Source organism: Mizuhopecten yessoensis, unplaced genomic scaffold (genome assembly GCF_002113885.1).
Source record: "Mizuhopecten yessoensis strain PY_sf001 unplaced genomic scaffold, ASM211388v2 scaffold9847, whole genome shotgun sequence".
Classification (NCBI taxonomy): domain Eukaryota; kingdom Metazoa; phylum Mollusca; class Bivalvia; order Pectinida; family Pectinidae; genus Mizuhopecten; species Mizuhopecten yessoensis.
In genome coordinates this window covers 2,349,591-2,367,608 of record NW_018408252.1, presented here as the reverse complement: position 1 = coordinate 2,367,608, position 18,018 = coordinate 2,349,591, and the positions used below count along the sequence as shown (strand labels likewise).

Genomic DNA, 18,018 nt, shown 5'->3' with positions numbered 1-18,018 from the left:
GATCTAAACCCCTAACACATATTAATTACTCTGAACACCTTAGCTGTAACAAATTCTCAGGCCCCTGTGCTCGCCCCCACCTCGCTTCGTTCCTTCCTCTATTTTCTAAGTCTCTGCACCCGAAGACAATACTATTACAACCTACATGTCCGATAATCCCTCTTGCCAATCATTCATCATGTATCTTAAACAAGGTTTGGTCACGACACCACTGTAACATATATGAGGCGCGAAAAATGCACGGCCAGACTGGGATTCGAACACAGGACCTCCTGAATCTAGACTGGTGCTCTTATCATATTGAGCTTCCTGGTCGTCAGCAATCAATCCAGTCCAATTCAGATACAATTCAAGTATTTTTTACAGTAAATGTATATACAAGACAAGTATTAAAATGTGTAGTTCGTTTATTTCCAAGACTAACGTTCCAGTGGGGAAAAACTCTCCAACCCAATAAGAAGTTTTTTCCTGGTTCCAGCGTCTAATCGAAAATGCAAACACAGTAAAATATACATCCTCGATACCCCAGGGGTTGCGCTCACTTTCGCTCTCTGCATCCTTGGAATATATATATGTCATAGCGAAATCGAAGGCTCAGTGTGCGCCACCTTGTGTCGCGTAACGGTAAAATGTACTGCCTTTGAAATCGTGTGTCGGTCTTCTGTTATATTCAAAGAACAGGTATAATATTAGTCTTACGATTGTCGTGGTTTTTTTTTTACCTCAGACCAGTGACGTAGCAAATCTGTTTTCGAAGTGTATGCTTACAAGGGGTCGAGAGTCCGAGGAGCGTAGCGCCGGAGCAGGGGAAGGGTATGGGAGGGACCATAGCTGGACAAAAAGGCTACTTGGCCCAAGAAGCGATCTCCCGTTTTCTGAGAACTCCTTTTAGACTTATCATTAGCAAGTACAATCAGACTTTTTATAAGAATAATATATAACTTTGTACTTCACTAAGTAGTTTTTGATTCCTGAAAATTTCAGTGTATGTGTGCTACAACCAATCAATATCTTTTACAAACCACGCCCCCGAAATGTATCCCCATGACAATCAAAGTGGCGTGACGTCTCACAGCTAATCAATTTTCCCCAATCCGATTACACGGATATTGCGCATGCATGAGCATGCATTTGCAGATGTCTCTTTGTCAGAAAGAAGACAGCCATGTTGGAAAGTTTTTGATACTCGAAATTTAAAAGAAGCAAAAAGTGGTTTGCAGGAAGAGAAGAGAAAAAGGCAATACTAATGCGGAAGGAAAGTAATACTGAGTGTAAATACATAATATCATGATGTTTTTTTCCAGTTTCCCCCCGAAAATGTGCTCGGTTTTGTTGATAAAGTTTGCCTAAACTTATCAAAAATGCAGGTTTCAACATTCTGAGCCTTCTCCTCTTTAGGGACAGTAAAAAGATGACAGGTCACAATTACATTTTAACAATTCAGCGGATTCACTGGCGACCACTTTATTTGAATTCAAACTTATTTTTGATTATTGAAAATGCTTCAATTGAGATGTACACAAATTGATATTTTGAAGAACGATGATATAGGCACTGTGATGGAAGTACTGTCTATTTAGACATGCTGTATAATGTAAACTCACACAGCTGCTCCGTTTCTCAAGACTTATATTAGGACTGAGGTCACAATTAAATGCTTCCGGGTTCAAGTCCCTTAGAAATATAGGTACTTTAGTAAAAACTATACTATGCCTCTTAGAACTTGGTGTTTGTGTAAAAGTTTGGTGTTAAAATACTGTGGAGATATCAATCTAACAATTTCTGTGTCAAATTTTTATATTGTGCATTTATTTTTTGGTGCAGGGTGCTGTGTGAAAAGTCCTGTGTTGACCTTACTACCCCTGACCCGGAAGTTTATTTTTGACATTGGTGACACATGCAGACGATTATCTCAAGAAAAAGGCCAACATGCTATGTTGAAATTTTGATATTTTACTCCCAAGATGTTGCTCTTGACCAGGTTAGATGGAAAGTTGGCTATCGGATATTGGGAATTTGTTATGAAATTAAATGTTACAAAGAAACATATAGTAAAATTAATTGTGGTCTCAGTCCATATCCCGCCAATATCCAGAGAGTCGAATGAACTTGGTTCATTCTAACAATGGCGGTCCTACGCTACAATAGGGATGGATGTCTTGTGATCAGACGAAGCAGTTTCGTTTGTTTACACTAAAACGCAGCACTTCCCTTGTTGTAAACTCTGCGGAAAAATATATATAAAAATACCATTCACAATTATTGACGAGCTTGTATAAGATATTTTCCGTCTTCATTCTGTCGCAAAGGTCTTGGCATGAAATATATATTAAATGCGTTCGTGTTTTTCTTTCTAAAGGGGTCATGAGCAGAGGACTGGTCACAATTAATTTTGAAATTGTCAACGGTTCTGTCCACTTAATTCATCGATTACCTCTGTAATCGACTTTAAATATGTATTCTTCATCATCCAAAATGTCTGATAATAATGAAATTGATATTTCAAGAGCGATTATTATATATATAGTTATTGTAATGTTATCTTATGGAAGTATATTTAGACATACTGTATAATGTAAACTCAGGCAATTGCTCCGTTTCTCAAGACTTGTATCCCGCCAATATCCAAAGAGTATGATGACCAAGGGTCATTTACAATAGTTATTGAAAGGAAGCTGTTTATTCGGACGCAGCACCACGACATAAGCTCGCTTCGCCCTTCGGGCCTGGTGAGCTAAAAGCGATATCACGATTAATGTACTGTGAAAGTTGAAATTGACGTGGTGTGGGAATGTTCGTGTTTTTTCGCGTTGAGTAAGTTAGCGCGTTAATGTCCACACGCTAATATATATTAATTGATTATAGATTAAAAGGATAACCATTGTCGACGCAAATATTTCCACACCGATTAAAGAGTATATACGCGAACATTTCCACACGCGAAAAAATCCACTTTTACAGTATCTGGGGAACATAGATGGAATGACGACAAGATTTTATCTCGTCTAAGTGTAGAAAGTTTATATCATGTCAGGTATGTCTTGGACTTCACATGTACTATAAATATAACAGCAAATATGACGCATATGTGGGGTTAAAAATAAACTGCATGAAGGTGGCCATGAAGCGTATGGACCGATTCAAGGGAAATTGATTCGTGGTCCTTTTGAAATGTTCTCCTTTGAAATTTGCGTGGGGAAAAAAGGAGAGAAAAACTTTCTCCAATTCAAGATATCATCAATTAATACTCTTAAATGTTTATCATTCCTGCTTCCGGTTTGTAAGAACTGTTTCACCCAGATCATGACGCGTAATAAGTACGAAAATAGTTTCCAGTATACCTATGTCTAAATGCACTCATCTTTCTGTATGTGGTTTCAACAACTACGTAACGCGCCGTGGTCCATTCGTCGGATATTCCGGGGGAGCAGAGAGTAAAAGTGAGCGTAACCTCTGGAGTATCGAGGATGTGTTGATATATAATGGGGGTTTATACGCAGGCAGATAACGGAATAACTACATGTAATGTTTTTCCTCAAGTAGGTTTCCGTTTAAACTAATACGACTCCCCATAACCTTGCATACCATTCTTTCTTTTCGATGTGGTTACTGATAAAAATATACGGTCAAATAGCAAAATATTTTATTTTCATCTTGTTTACATTTATTTCGACTACCATGCATGACACAGAGCGAAACATACATCCATATCACCATTCCTACGTACTTTCGGCAATACAGCTTGTTGACGAAAACACAGTCCTGTCCTCTAATTTCATTTCATTTCAACAAATTTCATTGTTTAAAAAACAAATGGATTGGACAACAGGCAAGCCTATATAAGTCCTCTCCAATAGGTACCACATATATACAAGTCAATGTGAATAAAGTAAATAATAGATATCATAGATAATAATGTATATATAAAGAGAAATAGATTTTAACATGAAAGCATTGATGGTAGTATTAAAGGGACATCACGTGAAAAGGCGTTTTTTTTTTAATGAATGTATGTATTGTATGCACTTCCACTTATGTTACCACGCTATCCCCATATTCATAGTCCGTTCCAAATGTCCAGTTTGACCACTTGAATTGTTCGGGAAAGCCCTGCTAAAAATAGCGCCGATAACGTCACCTGACTAGGCAGGAAACGGTTTCGAAAGAGGCCCCCAGAGAGGGGCCGTCAGGCAACTGCAACTTCTTACCGCACTATGAAACCAAGTTATATGATTTCTAAGTCCGTATTCAAACTTATTGAACAGTAATTATTCATCATAAGAAGTTAATTGCACACTTGCCAATATTCAGAATTTAAATTTATTTAGCTTTAAACATAAATGTGTTGCCAATAAAATTAAACAAGGGATGGGGCACAAGTTTTTACAGCCTTCTCCCGTCATACATTTACAATTAAATGTCAACAATGATAATAGGCATAAACATAAAGTAGATATATTTAAATATATATTGAATTTAGTACCGGAATGTGGCCGGTACAGATGGTACGTGTCTAAACACCTTCCCTACACCAAGGGACAAACCTTTCTGATTTTTTGTATATGTTGCCGGGGCAGAGGAGGCCGGGTATTCATATTTGCACTAATTTAAATCTTGCATGTAAAAATAATCGTTTAATTCAGCAATATTATTAAATCATACCATTTAATTGAACCCGGTAATATTATAAATTATGTAAATCCACGGACTTCGATAACACGTATCTCGGTGACCCAGAAAATACGCCGTGGGCCATCACAACAGTTATCCCTTGGAGGGCCTCATGGAAAAATCAAACTAACCAGTCACTTATCCCTTCCTTTCGCACAAACCACTGTATAATTATAGAAACACAAAGTAAACTCTCTCCAATACATGCCCATTAACATATTAAACTAAGTTCATCTGTGTTCAAACTCAGACAAAGATACTAGCGAGCTTAATAGTTTTAGATATTTATTCATAATATAAACAGCGCTAGCATTTCTGTCGATTCCATTTCAGCTTAACCGGCTATCCGGAAGAATACATGCACCGCACTAACTGCTACGGCAGTTATTTTCTCCTTTGAATACTGCCCACCTGCAATAATGATTCCGTACAGTGCATGCGCCAGTAGAGGGAAATCCCTGAACAAAACGTTGGTCAGACAGGTAAAAAATACCGATGATTTTCTTAGATTTAAACATTTTTATGAATCTATTTCAGCCAAATCCGATCGTTATTTTCCATAAGAAGTCTCACTTGATATGTTTATGTAGTATTTGAAAAAAAGACAAAAATAAAGTTACTTCACCGTGATGCCCCTTTAAACAATAATCAGAGAGTAGAATGATTACTTCGGGTAATGTATAATAATTAAATATGTAAACATCTACTCAAGCTTATACATACTTGCATACCAACATGCCTACATGTCACATACACACCCTCACAAATACAACACATCTATATAAGATGTTATAATCTCTTACATCGTTCAGTACCATTTATATAGTATTGGACATCAGTTAAAATAAGTTAATTAATATCCTCCGACAGGGTATAATCACCTGAAGTTAACAGAGTTGAATTGGAATAACCACTACGGTCCTCTAATAAAGTATAATAAACAACACATCTTTCATTGAATGTAATTACATATTTAACATAAAAAAGAAGTCATTAAAGATATATAGAACACGAGGCTCATAGGGCCTGTACCACAAACTTGAATATTTCAATATGACAATAGTCCTCATTAAAACTAACAAGGACTTAACCTGCTAGCATGATTGAGATCTTCTTGTATGCACGGCAAACACATATTTGGTTACAGGGTGGTTAATTTAACCATATCAAAGATATGACCCAAGGACTAAGTGTTCAGGGGCCGGCAGGGTCACAGAGGCAGATCGTGTCATTTTCTAGCTTTGAGATCAGGGCGGAAGATAATTATCAATTAAAATATCATCAACATGGATTATGCTTTGTATATAATGTTATATAATGTTAGTCAAAAATAAATCAACCGAAACGGAAATCAATGCATTTTTCCAGAATACTTATTTTTATAAATTTTAAATTAATATGCACAACATAAATAATCCTATCTCAATCTTTTAACACCACACAAGTTCTCGCCAGAAGGAATTTGTGATAAACAAACATCTAAAAGTAGGGAACTTTTTTTGAATGCATCTATTTTCGAGTTTGGGTTTCAAACACTAAACGTGCCTGAATAAAATAGTTGTCAAATAAACACCTCTCAAAATATCATTGATTTAGAAAATAAATCGATTTCGGATATTTCTTTATTAAGTTGGGAAGAAATACATGTATTAAAATCTCTTGGGTTGTGAATGAGCTACGCTGAATTTTGCCCAACTTATACTGGGACTAGAATGTTTCTGAAAAAAATGTAAAATGTTCCCGTTACATATAAGTAAATAACTTCATAACAAATATGATTATGGGAATACACATATATGATGAATATTCCTAGAAATGTTTATCACAGAACACTAGCTGCGGAATATAGCCTTGTTCAACCAAACTCTTGTTGTCTGCGCATGTAATTCCAATCGGGAACCGTCGGCACTTTCCGTAAACGGGTATTTTTTCGTTTACGGAAAGTGCCGACGGTTCCCGATTGCTTGTAATTCAAGTTAAACGAAACTACCGCTACGCCGAACTACAAAGTGATCAGGCGTCTGGTTGGACGAGACAACTGGATTTACAATTCATATACATATATATAATATACGTGTATACATGTATATCTAATATCAATACAACGAAATCAACTTAAGTAACAAATTGTAATCTCAAAACCTAGGAAGCGAAATGGAGTATATTTTAGGTGAAGGATACCATCAAGTTAAGTTTACCAATATCTTGAAATACGTAAATTGAATGAGTCATTTTCAACAGAAGCGTTCCATATAAATCACATCTAACGAAGTATTTTACTGCATTGCAGTTGTTCGAAACTTGTGCATCATGAAGCAAATTTAAACAAAAGCTACAGGGAATGAACTTGTTATCGAACAGTTCTTAATGCACATATTCCAAATGAAATATTGCCTTGACAAGGTTACATCAATGTTAGTAACCTAATGCCAGAAAAACCTCATTAATGTTGCGTCATCTTCTACATATCAAAAGCCATCCTCAATACTCCAGGGATTACGCTCACTTAAGCTCTCTGCACCTCTAGAAAATGTGATAGTAAAATTCAAGTCTCAGTGTGCGTCCCCTGTGGATAAGACAAGGATACTAGTTTGATCCTTTGATGTACATCAAAAGAATCTCAGGGTCGCGTAACGGTAAAATCGTATGGCTTAGAAGTCGGATGTCGCTCCTCTGTAATTTTCAAGGACAGGTATCAGCCTAGCGATTGGTCATACACGAGACCACTCAAACAGTTATCTTCGTGTCTTCAATTTGGTTATGACGTATACCAGGGGTGTAGATAATGTAAGAGAGCGTAGCCCCATGGAGTATCGAGGACGATCAGAAACATAGTCCACGTTGAGAAAAAACAAGTCTGAAGTGGAACTCTTCTTCGAGATTAACTGATGCAGTAGTCCACTTAACCTTAAACGTTCCCAAATAAAATTGAAAACTATTTCTTATAAAGCACCGAAATTGTCTGAATATCATACACAATCTTTCCCTGTTATATAATATCGGTCTTCTTCTGTACATTTTCTTAAGCGCACTGGACAGACATATAAACAGGAAAATGATTAAATAGTCCAAATACTAGTAATTCTTAAGGATCCCAGCACAACTTCCAAAAACGGTATCTCTATAGATACTGGAAACTTTTTATTCCGGCATGGGCTGTAGATTTGACAAATTGGTGCCGGAAGAAAAGCAATGCATTGGGAGACTTTAATGAGAAATAATTTATATGAAATAACTTGAACAAAATAAAACACAACAATAGTGTTCTTAGTGTAAAAATTCAGCGGGGCTTGACCAGGATTCGAACCCTGAATTTCGGGTTGTTATCGAATCGCTCTAACCGATTCAGCTACCTGGTCAACGGAAGTGGCCTGGTCAACTGTATTTTTATATCCAAACGGAAGTTAAAGGGAGGTTACTGTATATGCGAGCTTCAGTGTAGTAGGTCAGGGATCCTAAAGACATTAAGGCTTTTCAGAACATACAAATCAAAGTGATTCTTTTCTCAATGTTGTCTGAACAAAAAAAAAAATAACAACAAGCACATACAGTATTTCCAGGTAAATGGTTTCAAAAATGTTGGAATGAAAACTGCGATTTGGAGCCAACAAATACGTTTTTTGCGAAATTCCTTCTTTTTCCGACAGAAGATAGAAATTGCATAGAAGGCTACTCCAATATTTTTAGAATATTGATATCCTCATGTTTGTTGATAAACAAGAGTCGAGGAAGGACCATTCAAAATATAACTCATGATTTTAGACGATTTTGAAGGCATTTTGAACATAATTTGAGGTTAAGTAAATCCATCAGCTAACAAATAGTTAGTTTCGTACAATATTTAAAATATCATGGCAGGTTTAATAAATCGTTAGTTTCGTACAATTCTTGAGTAATGTTATACACGGGTTTTAAGGCGTCGACCACCAGCGGTAATGTACTTATAGCTTTTTCGTAGTTTTGTTTGCACATTGTGTCAATAAGCTGTCGTCTGCTCGGCAGCATATACATCGCAAGACCAGCCATCTTTTGAATAATCCAAGGATGGTACAACCCTAGTGTTTTTTTGTACACTTCCGATGCTATATCTGATGTTTTTGCGTCATCGTCACTCTTTGCAATTCTGTCCATGAATTCACTTATGAATCCAAGCGCTCTGTGGAGACGCAAAAGCGTCCGAGACCCAGACGGTGGATTTCTGGATACCTTTGTTATTCCATTGGTGACTTCAAAGTCAATCATGGACTGGATCGTTTCATAAGCATTTCCGTTTTCCGACTTCCGGTGAGTTTCCAGAATATGGATTTTTGACTCCAACTCGCTTGCTACGAAACCAAACAGTTTTCCTGTCAGTTTGAAAAACCTGAAACAAACAAAACATAAACAGTTACATAATACACAAGAAAGATTTATTTCAAAACTTGAAGCAAAGGCATTGTTTGCAGTCGTATTTGCATTTTTCACGGTTTCTGTTTTAATACTCGCTAGCAATCTGAAATGTTAAATGTGTTTGACATGGGCAGATAGCTGAGTTGATTCTCATTGTATAAATCATTAGATGCCGAATACCTCACCAGTCCGAACACTTTTGTGACTCCATGGGTACTCGAGAATTTGTGTTCATATTTTTTTATGACTGAATAAACACCGTTACCTTCTATTGTTATTTTGGACATGTTAGTGTGTATTCAGTAGAACTTCGTTAATCGGACACTAGCCCGAGTTTCCTCTGGCCTTGACACCAGACTTTGATAGATGTCAGGCGTGACAGCTACCTGTTAAAATGTCAAAGTCTGGTATCAGGGCCAGAGGAAACTCTGGCTAATGGAACACATTAGTGTATACTTTTTTGTTTGTTCGTTTGTTTGACTTTGTTTAACGTCCTATTAACAGCTAAGGTCATTTAAGGACGGCCTCCCCTGTGTGCAAGATGCATGCGTGTAGTGTATGTGTGTGTATTTTGGGAGGCTGCGATATGTTCGTGTTTGTCTCCTTGTGATAGCGCGGAACTGATGCCGACTTTATAGTGCTACCTCACTGAGACATGCTGCCGAAGACACCCAGCAGGACGCCCCACCCGGTCACATTATACTGACAACAGGCGAACCAGTCGTCCCACTCCTAATTTGCTAAGCGTTAAGCAAGAGTAGAAACTACCATTGTTAAAGACTTTGGTATGTCTCGGCCAGGGGACAGAACCCAAAGCCTACCTCACAGGGGCGAACGCTCAACAAATGGCCAAAAGTGAGGCATTGTCAAGGGAGACATTAGGAAGAATACTAGATACTCAGATAACAGTACAGTTATAATAAATTGCAATATTTGTTTAAGTGTTTTCGACACCCTGTAATCAAGGATTGAGGAAAGAATATACTCGCTGTTGTCGACTGCAAGTTGTAAGAGGCAACTAATGTGGAAACCCGCTACAGAGTTTTGGATTTGTAGTTATGCCCTAGCTACTTGGGGACACAAAAACGACAATGATAAATCTGCTTAACTAATTGCAACGCTTGGGATCTTTATATTTTCTCTCTACTTCCTACTACCTCTTTGTTGGGTAACGCCTTGCTTGACAAGACCGCACCTTTGGTCTTACTGTTAAACGAGTGGGGAAGGCAATGGGTCCTGTTCCCTAGCCCGAGTTTCCTCTGGCCCGAACACAAGACTTAGACATTTTGACAGATACATGTCTTGTGTTAGGGCCAGATGAAACTCGGGCTACCTGTTTCCATGCCAGGATATACCACGGCCTTTTAAATGGTATCTGTTATTTCCTGCTAAAAGTTTAGCGTAATCGCAACAACTGCTAAACCCGTTGCCAGTGTAATGTGATCGAGTATTGCTGGTGCCTTCATCCTTGTATCAATCCCACGCTTTCACAAGGAGGCAAATACACCAACATACCGCATCCAGTACACACGAAGAAGCATATTTTACACACATGACGGCACGTCCTTAAATTATGTGTCCTCTGACTTGATGCTGAAGAATGAATTGTAAGGTATTTTTTCTGCATGGTATTGAGGGGCACGAGGAAACACATATTTCATTTATTAACACATATGGTTTTCTGATGAGGTTTTATAAGGGCTGGTATTTCAGACATTTTCTATTGGGGAAAGGAAAATATCAGCGGATTTCAGGTATACTAGCCTCGTGTGTCAATATAAATATTGACCGACGAGGCTAGTACATGTGAGAGGACATGTGTCGTCTCCGGGTCCAATAGCAATGATCATTAACTATTCTAGGCCCAGTTTTTCCTGTGCCACAAGCTTAAAACGAAATAATTTTAATTAATAATGTATCAGACAAATAGGCCAAACTTTTAACGACTCTTGAAAAAACCTGCACCAAGACAGACCAATCAGATCCGGATATAAAGTGTTTACATGCGTCTATTTCACAACAGAATCAATCAATAACGTTCTGTAAACATAAGTAACTTATAAAATAAACAAAACGTGGATGTGGGTGTATATTATATATATATGTAAATATAGACCAGTTAGGCACGAAACTGTACATGGATGAGCACACTCAAACAGGATGTTGTTGGTCCGTATCAGCTATCATCACACATCCCCCCTTGACACGGGAAAATGTATTGGCTTACATAGTCAGTCAATTCAATATTTGAACTAGCCCTTCGATGCAGTTTGATCACAGGGACCTGATAATTTTTTACAGTTGGTCTATTTGAACCCATCCCATCATTGAAAGGTTGTGTTTTAATCAAAACTTGATCTTAACACCTAAAACGGCTCATATTACATATCCGGGTAGGTACGGGGATCCTTATGGTTATCGTCGTATAACAATCGGGGACCTTTGACACTTTCCGTAAACGAGTTTTCTCGTTTACGGAAAATGCCGACGGTTCCCGATTGACACCGTGTTAGTGAGTGTAAGGAACGGCAACTCTGGGTAGGGATTGGGCCAGTCGTTAGTCTCGTTCAACCAGACTCTTGTTGCCTGCGCAAGCTACGCCGAATAGAGAGTCTGGTCCTGGATATCTATCTGAATGCACGTTCGGAAAGATAGTTCTCAGTGTTGCCGGGCAATCGGGAATCGTCGATACTTTCCGAGAAACGCACAGAAAAAATTATCCCCAATGTATGGTCTCCCTAACTTAGTTACCGAGTAACGTCCAGAATATAAATTTGGCTTCGGTTCCTGGGAATCGTCGGGAAATATAGCTTTGAATAAAATATTAGTGAATTTATGTTGGAAAACTTTTTCTAAACTGTAAAAAAGACATTATCGCATACTAAAGGACCGAAGTGACGCGCAATCGACAGTGATCTGACGATGGACGTAGTGAATGCATAGTAGAAAATCTAGTTCTACAACATTGAAAGATGTGTAATTTTAGAAAGTACCAATCAGACCACGTTCGGTCATTTCCGTGACATTTCTTACATGCGACGGAAAAGGGCGAAGTCATCCGATTGATCGTGAAGAAGCTGTTAAACTCGGCATCGCAAAATTTGTCTGAATTAGAGTAGCACTTCCACGTGACAGAAAGCGAGAAGCATGGACCTATAAATGGCAAAACTCAACAGTACTTAAAAAAGTCTAATTTAACATTTCTGTGTAAACTTGTCCAGAACACCGTCAACGCGAAATCGTCCCAAGAAATCACCACGATAATGATCCAACTTACAGTATGCTTGTACCATTCTGATTAAGTACTTTTTTGTGTGTGACGGATCAACCAATTCGCCTTCCAATCAATAATTTAATTAACCAATACAGCTTCAGGCTGTGTATTCTGGCTTCATGATCCAGGTAAGTCAATATATCACACCATTACCCTTTTAATACACAAGCGCACACTTTATTTGCATTCTACATCGTGATCGTGTCCAAAAGAATCGATACGGTCCATCATACTTATAACTTGACACAATTCCTTACTCTCTAGTGAATTGATCGGACAGACAATCGGCGTACAGCGGCACCAAGGTGACCTCATACGCACTCAAGTTGTGTACATTTAAGGACTGGGTCGGGTCGATCGATCGCCGGCGGTCAGGTAGAGCGTCCGTCTAGAGTTCGGAGTTTCCCGGGTTCGAATCCTTGTCTGCCCGCACATTTTCCCTCTCTTACAGTGGGCATGTGACCAACCCTTAAGTTTATTTCTTTAATCTGAACTTCGACAACAGATGTAATTTTCAGCTTTTTTCACAATTTATTCCGACATTCGAATCGGGTTCAATTCTTATGAAAAATGCATTCCTCAAATATCCCCGAATTCTTCCCGTGTTGGAACATCCGATTCCAAAAATAAGCACACACACCTTCAAAAGTCAGAGTGGTATATGAACTCAAAATGGGCTACAAACTATAGGAACTTGTTTTTAATTTGACTTTTACATCAGGATCGCCGTTCCACTGCCAAAACATTATACTATTTATTTGAAATTTATTTTTCCAGCACAACTATAGCTTTGATAAATCATTTTTGAAAAGAAAAGTATACCTTTTTCGCGGGACTTTTATACATACATAATGGAGATGAAATAAACAAAATATAACCAACAAACGAGTTTTGAGTTTCAAATATTCTGCGGCGCCAGACCGAGATTCGAACCCTGGACTTCAGATTGTTATACCATGCTGAAACAGATTGAGCTTCCTTGACCCGGTACCGTACGAGCCCAAATGCTACTAACCAAACGGAAGTTAAGGCGATATTTATCGTCGGAAACCCACGTTCGATTCTGCGTAGGCTAGTACAATCGAACGTGGGCTTCCGACGATGGGGGATATTGTATTACAGTATATATGGAAAACGGTAGTACAGTGGGATAGGGTTCCTTAAAAAGGACATCAACATATTTGCCTAAAACCTGTACTATTCAAAAATGAAAAAGTTATCAAAGCTATAGAATTCCTGTTTTGTTATATATATATATATATAAATATGGTTCGGCAGGGTTTAAGGGAAGAATGTGAATTTTGATTAAATTCACATTCTTACGCAAAGTACAATTAAATACAGTGACAGACGGGCAAAGCAAACACACTGCAATGTACTTACATAAAGTTTAAATCGTGGCCTTCCTTAATTATGAAGAATTGTAGATACATTCACTTAACAAAGTTAATTCTTTTCAGTTAGTTGTGCATAATCAGTGTATTAGCTTAAAAACAGATGTTTATTTCTAATTATGCATAACATATATTTTGTACTGGTACGGAATTAGATTAGAATCCCTGTTATCTAAGTCCGTGGTACTGGCCATGAATAGCAAAGACATCTTGACCAACAATATACACAATGACCATTGACCACTGACTGACCACATTGATATACAGCTGGCCATGCACCTATAAAGGTTATTCATTCTGTCACTACCTTCTGGAAGCTGTTTAAAGGACGTGTTTCAAGTTTCAAGTTTTATTCAAACTTTGGGCCATTGGCCCATCAGTATACAAAACATTTTTTAAACAAATGATGGACAATGTACAGAGGATGAAAACAATCATATTCCATTATAATACTCTTAATTTGTTTGCCTCATATATGAATTTTCCTACTATACACAATTCCTTAATATTATGGACACTCAATAACTGGACGACTTTAAACACAGATGTTTTTTCCAATAATAGCTTTTGATAAAACGAGATCTGAGATTTTGGAATTAAGAACAGACCAATAAAAAATGAAATTCGTCCTCTAATTCAGAGGGGGAGTTACACTGTTTACAATATCTACGTTCTCTAGGTATATTATTATACCTTCCAACTTCTATAGCTAAAGAATGGGTAGATGTTCCTATTCGAGTTAAACAAATGCGATATTTCTTTGGTATATATTTTGTAAGGTAAAATTGTAATGTTTCTCCAAAATCTATTATATGTTTATACAATAAACATTTTGGAGAGTTTTCCACTGTGGCCCTTAGGAAGTGTATGCCTTGATCAAAAATTCTTTGTTTTATCAATGGTAATAACAAATTTTGCTGAGAGATACATGGATCTAACCAAACATCACTAAGACCTAGATCATTTAATTCATCTCTTACTGCTATAGCCGAGTTAAAATCATTTCTACTACAACACTGTAATAAAAACCTATAGGAAGTTGATATAATACAATTTTCAGATTTGAATAATTTAAACCAATATTTTATCATTCTAATTTTTGTCATCCAAACTAGAGGTAACCGTGTTTCACGCTCCCGTATACGTGCTGTATGTAACTGCGACAGCCTATCCGCATCTAAGGAGCTGACCGACCTAAGGGCGTGACCTGGACGGGCAAGGTCATTTTGAATCTCCGAGGGCCCGGTAAGCTGGAGACTTACACCCTCAAGACGACAGAACACGGGCTTCGCCCGTGAAAAGGAGTCTACCAACCAACCAATCACTACCTTCTGGGGTAAACTGAACAGTACATACACGCCATCAGGTGTATAATTTTAGCTCGTGATTTGCTCAATTAAACCGACGTCATATTGACATTTCTGCGAAATCATAAAGTTATAGATAACTATACCTACATGTATATTCGTGCAGATCCTTTCGTATATAAAACATAACTAGATGGTCGTTACGTTCCATTTTTATTTTAAAATATCAGCATTAAAATAGACTGGGCCTAAAATATACAGAATAAATCGTAGGAATCATGGTTACAAAACCAAATGTGTATGGTATAGAATATACATAGTTTATTGTACGATATTGAATATCTATATCATACATACATTCGCAGTCTTAAATATCTTAAATTTACACAATGAATATGCCCTCACTGTAAGCTTTAAAATAATGATATACATACAATTTAACGTTATGTACAGCAGGGGGGAGGTTAGAATTTTCTCTTGTGGTGTAGGCGGCAAGTAAGAAAATTGGTAGAAATACACAATATTGCCATACTGGGGTGTTTCCTGGAGATCTGCCTCTATCGTCTCACGTATGATTAGACTTGCTACCAGTTACACATGTGTATTGTATTCACAGTGTTATAATGTAGAACATGACATTTGTGTACCAGAGAGTGCCTGTACGCGATCAGCTGATCGTGATCGGAGCGTGGTAAATGAACAACTTCCCTTCACCTGTTTTAAAGATATATAAACGTTACCTGCATAGCTCTTGATACCCAGCGACATATTGGTCAAGTACCAGGTTGTTATCTGGTGAATGACAGCTCTTAAAAGCGTTCAGAACGGCCTCTAAATCAAAGTCGTGTTTCACGTCCGTCTTGAACTCCGACGCCATGATTCTGTTTACAGTGTGTTTCGTATCGTGTTATATTTAGACACACGTGACAGGTTATGAAAGGGCAATCACAGGGGCGGGAGAATTACTGTAATACACAAGGAGTTTAAATTTGCAGGTTACTACAGGACAGATAAGTGTTTGGGATAGGGTTTCTGTTTCCTTGCTGCATAGGTACTAGCCTCGTCTGCCAATACACCTATAATATAAGATTATTTGGTGTATTGACAGACGAGGCTAGTACATGTGCGCTGCATGCCCATGCATTGGCGTAAGGAGCTTGACGGTGGAATGTTGTTGTTGGTGGTGGTGGTAGGGGTAGGGGCGGCGAACCTGCTCTTTTGACCTTTGTAGCCTTCAGTGTTAGCCAAGGTCATTAATTTTTAAAAACTTCATAGTCCAGAGGCGGATCCAGAAATTCTGGAAAGCGTGGGTCCAATTTGTTACCTAAAGTATAATTTAATTTTAAAATTCAATAAAAATTTGCCTAGCTAGCATAGCTAGGCGATGTTTTCTTATTAAAAAATAAAATCTCTGGCGATGTGAAAACCAGCCAATTTGATAATTTCGCTCCTATAGTGTCCCCATGTCAACACCCACTCTGTGATCGAGAAACCTTGTTAGTATCTTCTTGGCAGATTATGTACGTCGTCTCTAGCCTCAGTGACCTGCCATAACTTTCGAAACAACTTTATATTGAAGATGGAGTTCCTATATATGATTTTGTTTTGTTTGTTTTATTTTCTTTAACGTCCTATTAACAGCTAAGGTCATTTAAGGACGCGCCTCCGTGTGTGTAGTGTATGCGTGCTTGCGTGTGTGTATGCAGGAGACAATGTATGTGGGATCTGATGCCGACTTTAGTGCTTCCTCCCTGAAATTCCATGCCGAAGGCACCCAGTACAGCTTTTCGCCCGGTTACATTATATTAACAACGGATGAACCGGTTGTTGCCATTCTTCTTAATACTGGACGCTAAGCAGGGAATAACAACTTGAAAAACAACTTGAAAGGGGCATCATGCTGAAGTAACTATTTTTTTGTCTTTTTTTTTCAAATACTACATAAACATATCAAGTGAGACTCCTTATGGAAAATAACGATCGGATTTGGCTGAAATAGATTCATAAAAATGATTAAATCTAAGATAATCATCGGTATTTCTATCTGTCTGACCAACGTTTTGGTCAGGCACAGTGCATGTGCAATGCACACCATTTCTTTGTAAAGTAAGTGTGAGGTAAGCCAAAGTGTTGTACCGTGTCAGCTAGGAAGCGAAAAGTTGCCAAATGGTCAAAAGATAGCGCAAGGAGTACGTTACGGAATCTTTATTACAGGTGGGCAGTATTCAAAGGAGAAAATAACTGCCGTAGCAGTTAGTACGGTGCATGTATTCTTCTGGATAGCCAGTTAAGCTGAAATGGAATCGACAGAAATGCTAGCGCGGTTTATGTTATGAATAAATATCTAAAACTATTAACCTCGCTAGTATCTTTGTCTGAGTTTGAACACAGATGAACTTAGTTTAATTTGTCAATGGGCATGTATCGGAGAGAGTTTCTATAATTTTACAGTGGTTTATGCGAAAGAAAGGGATAGCTTGATTTGTCATGAGGCTCCCTAAGGGTTAACGAGTACCGACAGAGACAGAATACGCCGTGTATTCTGTCGGTACTCGTGATCGAGGTCAAATGAGATACGTGCGCTTTTAGATTTACATAATTTATAATATTACCGGGTTCAGTTAAATGGTATGATTTAATTATATTGCTGAATTAAACGATTTTTTTGTGTTTTTACATACAAGATAAACATGAATACCTTGCTTCCTCTGGCGCGACGACGCAATATATAAAAAAAAATCTCTCGTCGTCAGAAATCTACATTATCGCAGCTAGATTAAAATGTCAAAATGACGGGCCAGGATGAATAAGTGATCAGGAAGGAGAACCTACTTCTAGCAAATAGGATCGCGTAACTTTTTTTTTTTAATCGTAATTTTTCAACAGTACATGTTTTCATATGTTGTTGACTTAGAATGTATGCATATGTAACCTTTTCTCTATAAAGAATTAATTTTCGACTTTAGATAGAATCGGAATACGT

The 18,018-nt window shown here is 37.8% G+C and overlaps 1 protein-coding gene across 1 annotated transcript; it reads right to left on the bottom strand.

Annotated features, from left to right (window-relative positions):
• Positions 1-5,911: 5,911 nt before the first annotated feature.
• On the bottom strand, positions 5,912-15,970 carry LOC110458846 (ceramide-1-phosphate transfer protein-like). The gene is made up of 2 exons (XM_021510801.1): positions 15,776-15,970; positions 5,912-9,034 (listed from the first exon to the last, which is right to left on the bottom strand). The coding sequence occupies exons 1-2, from the start codon at positions 15,910-15,912 to the stop codon at positions 8,521-8,523; spliced, it is 651 nt and encodes a 216-aa protein (XP_021366476.1). The 5' UTR covers positions 15,913-15,970; the 3' UTR covers positions 5,912-8,520.
• Positions 15,971-18,018: the final 2,048 nt, after the last annotated feature.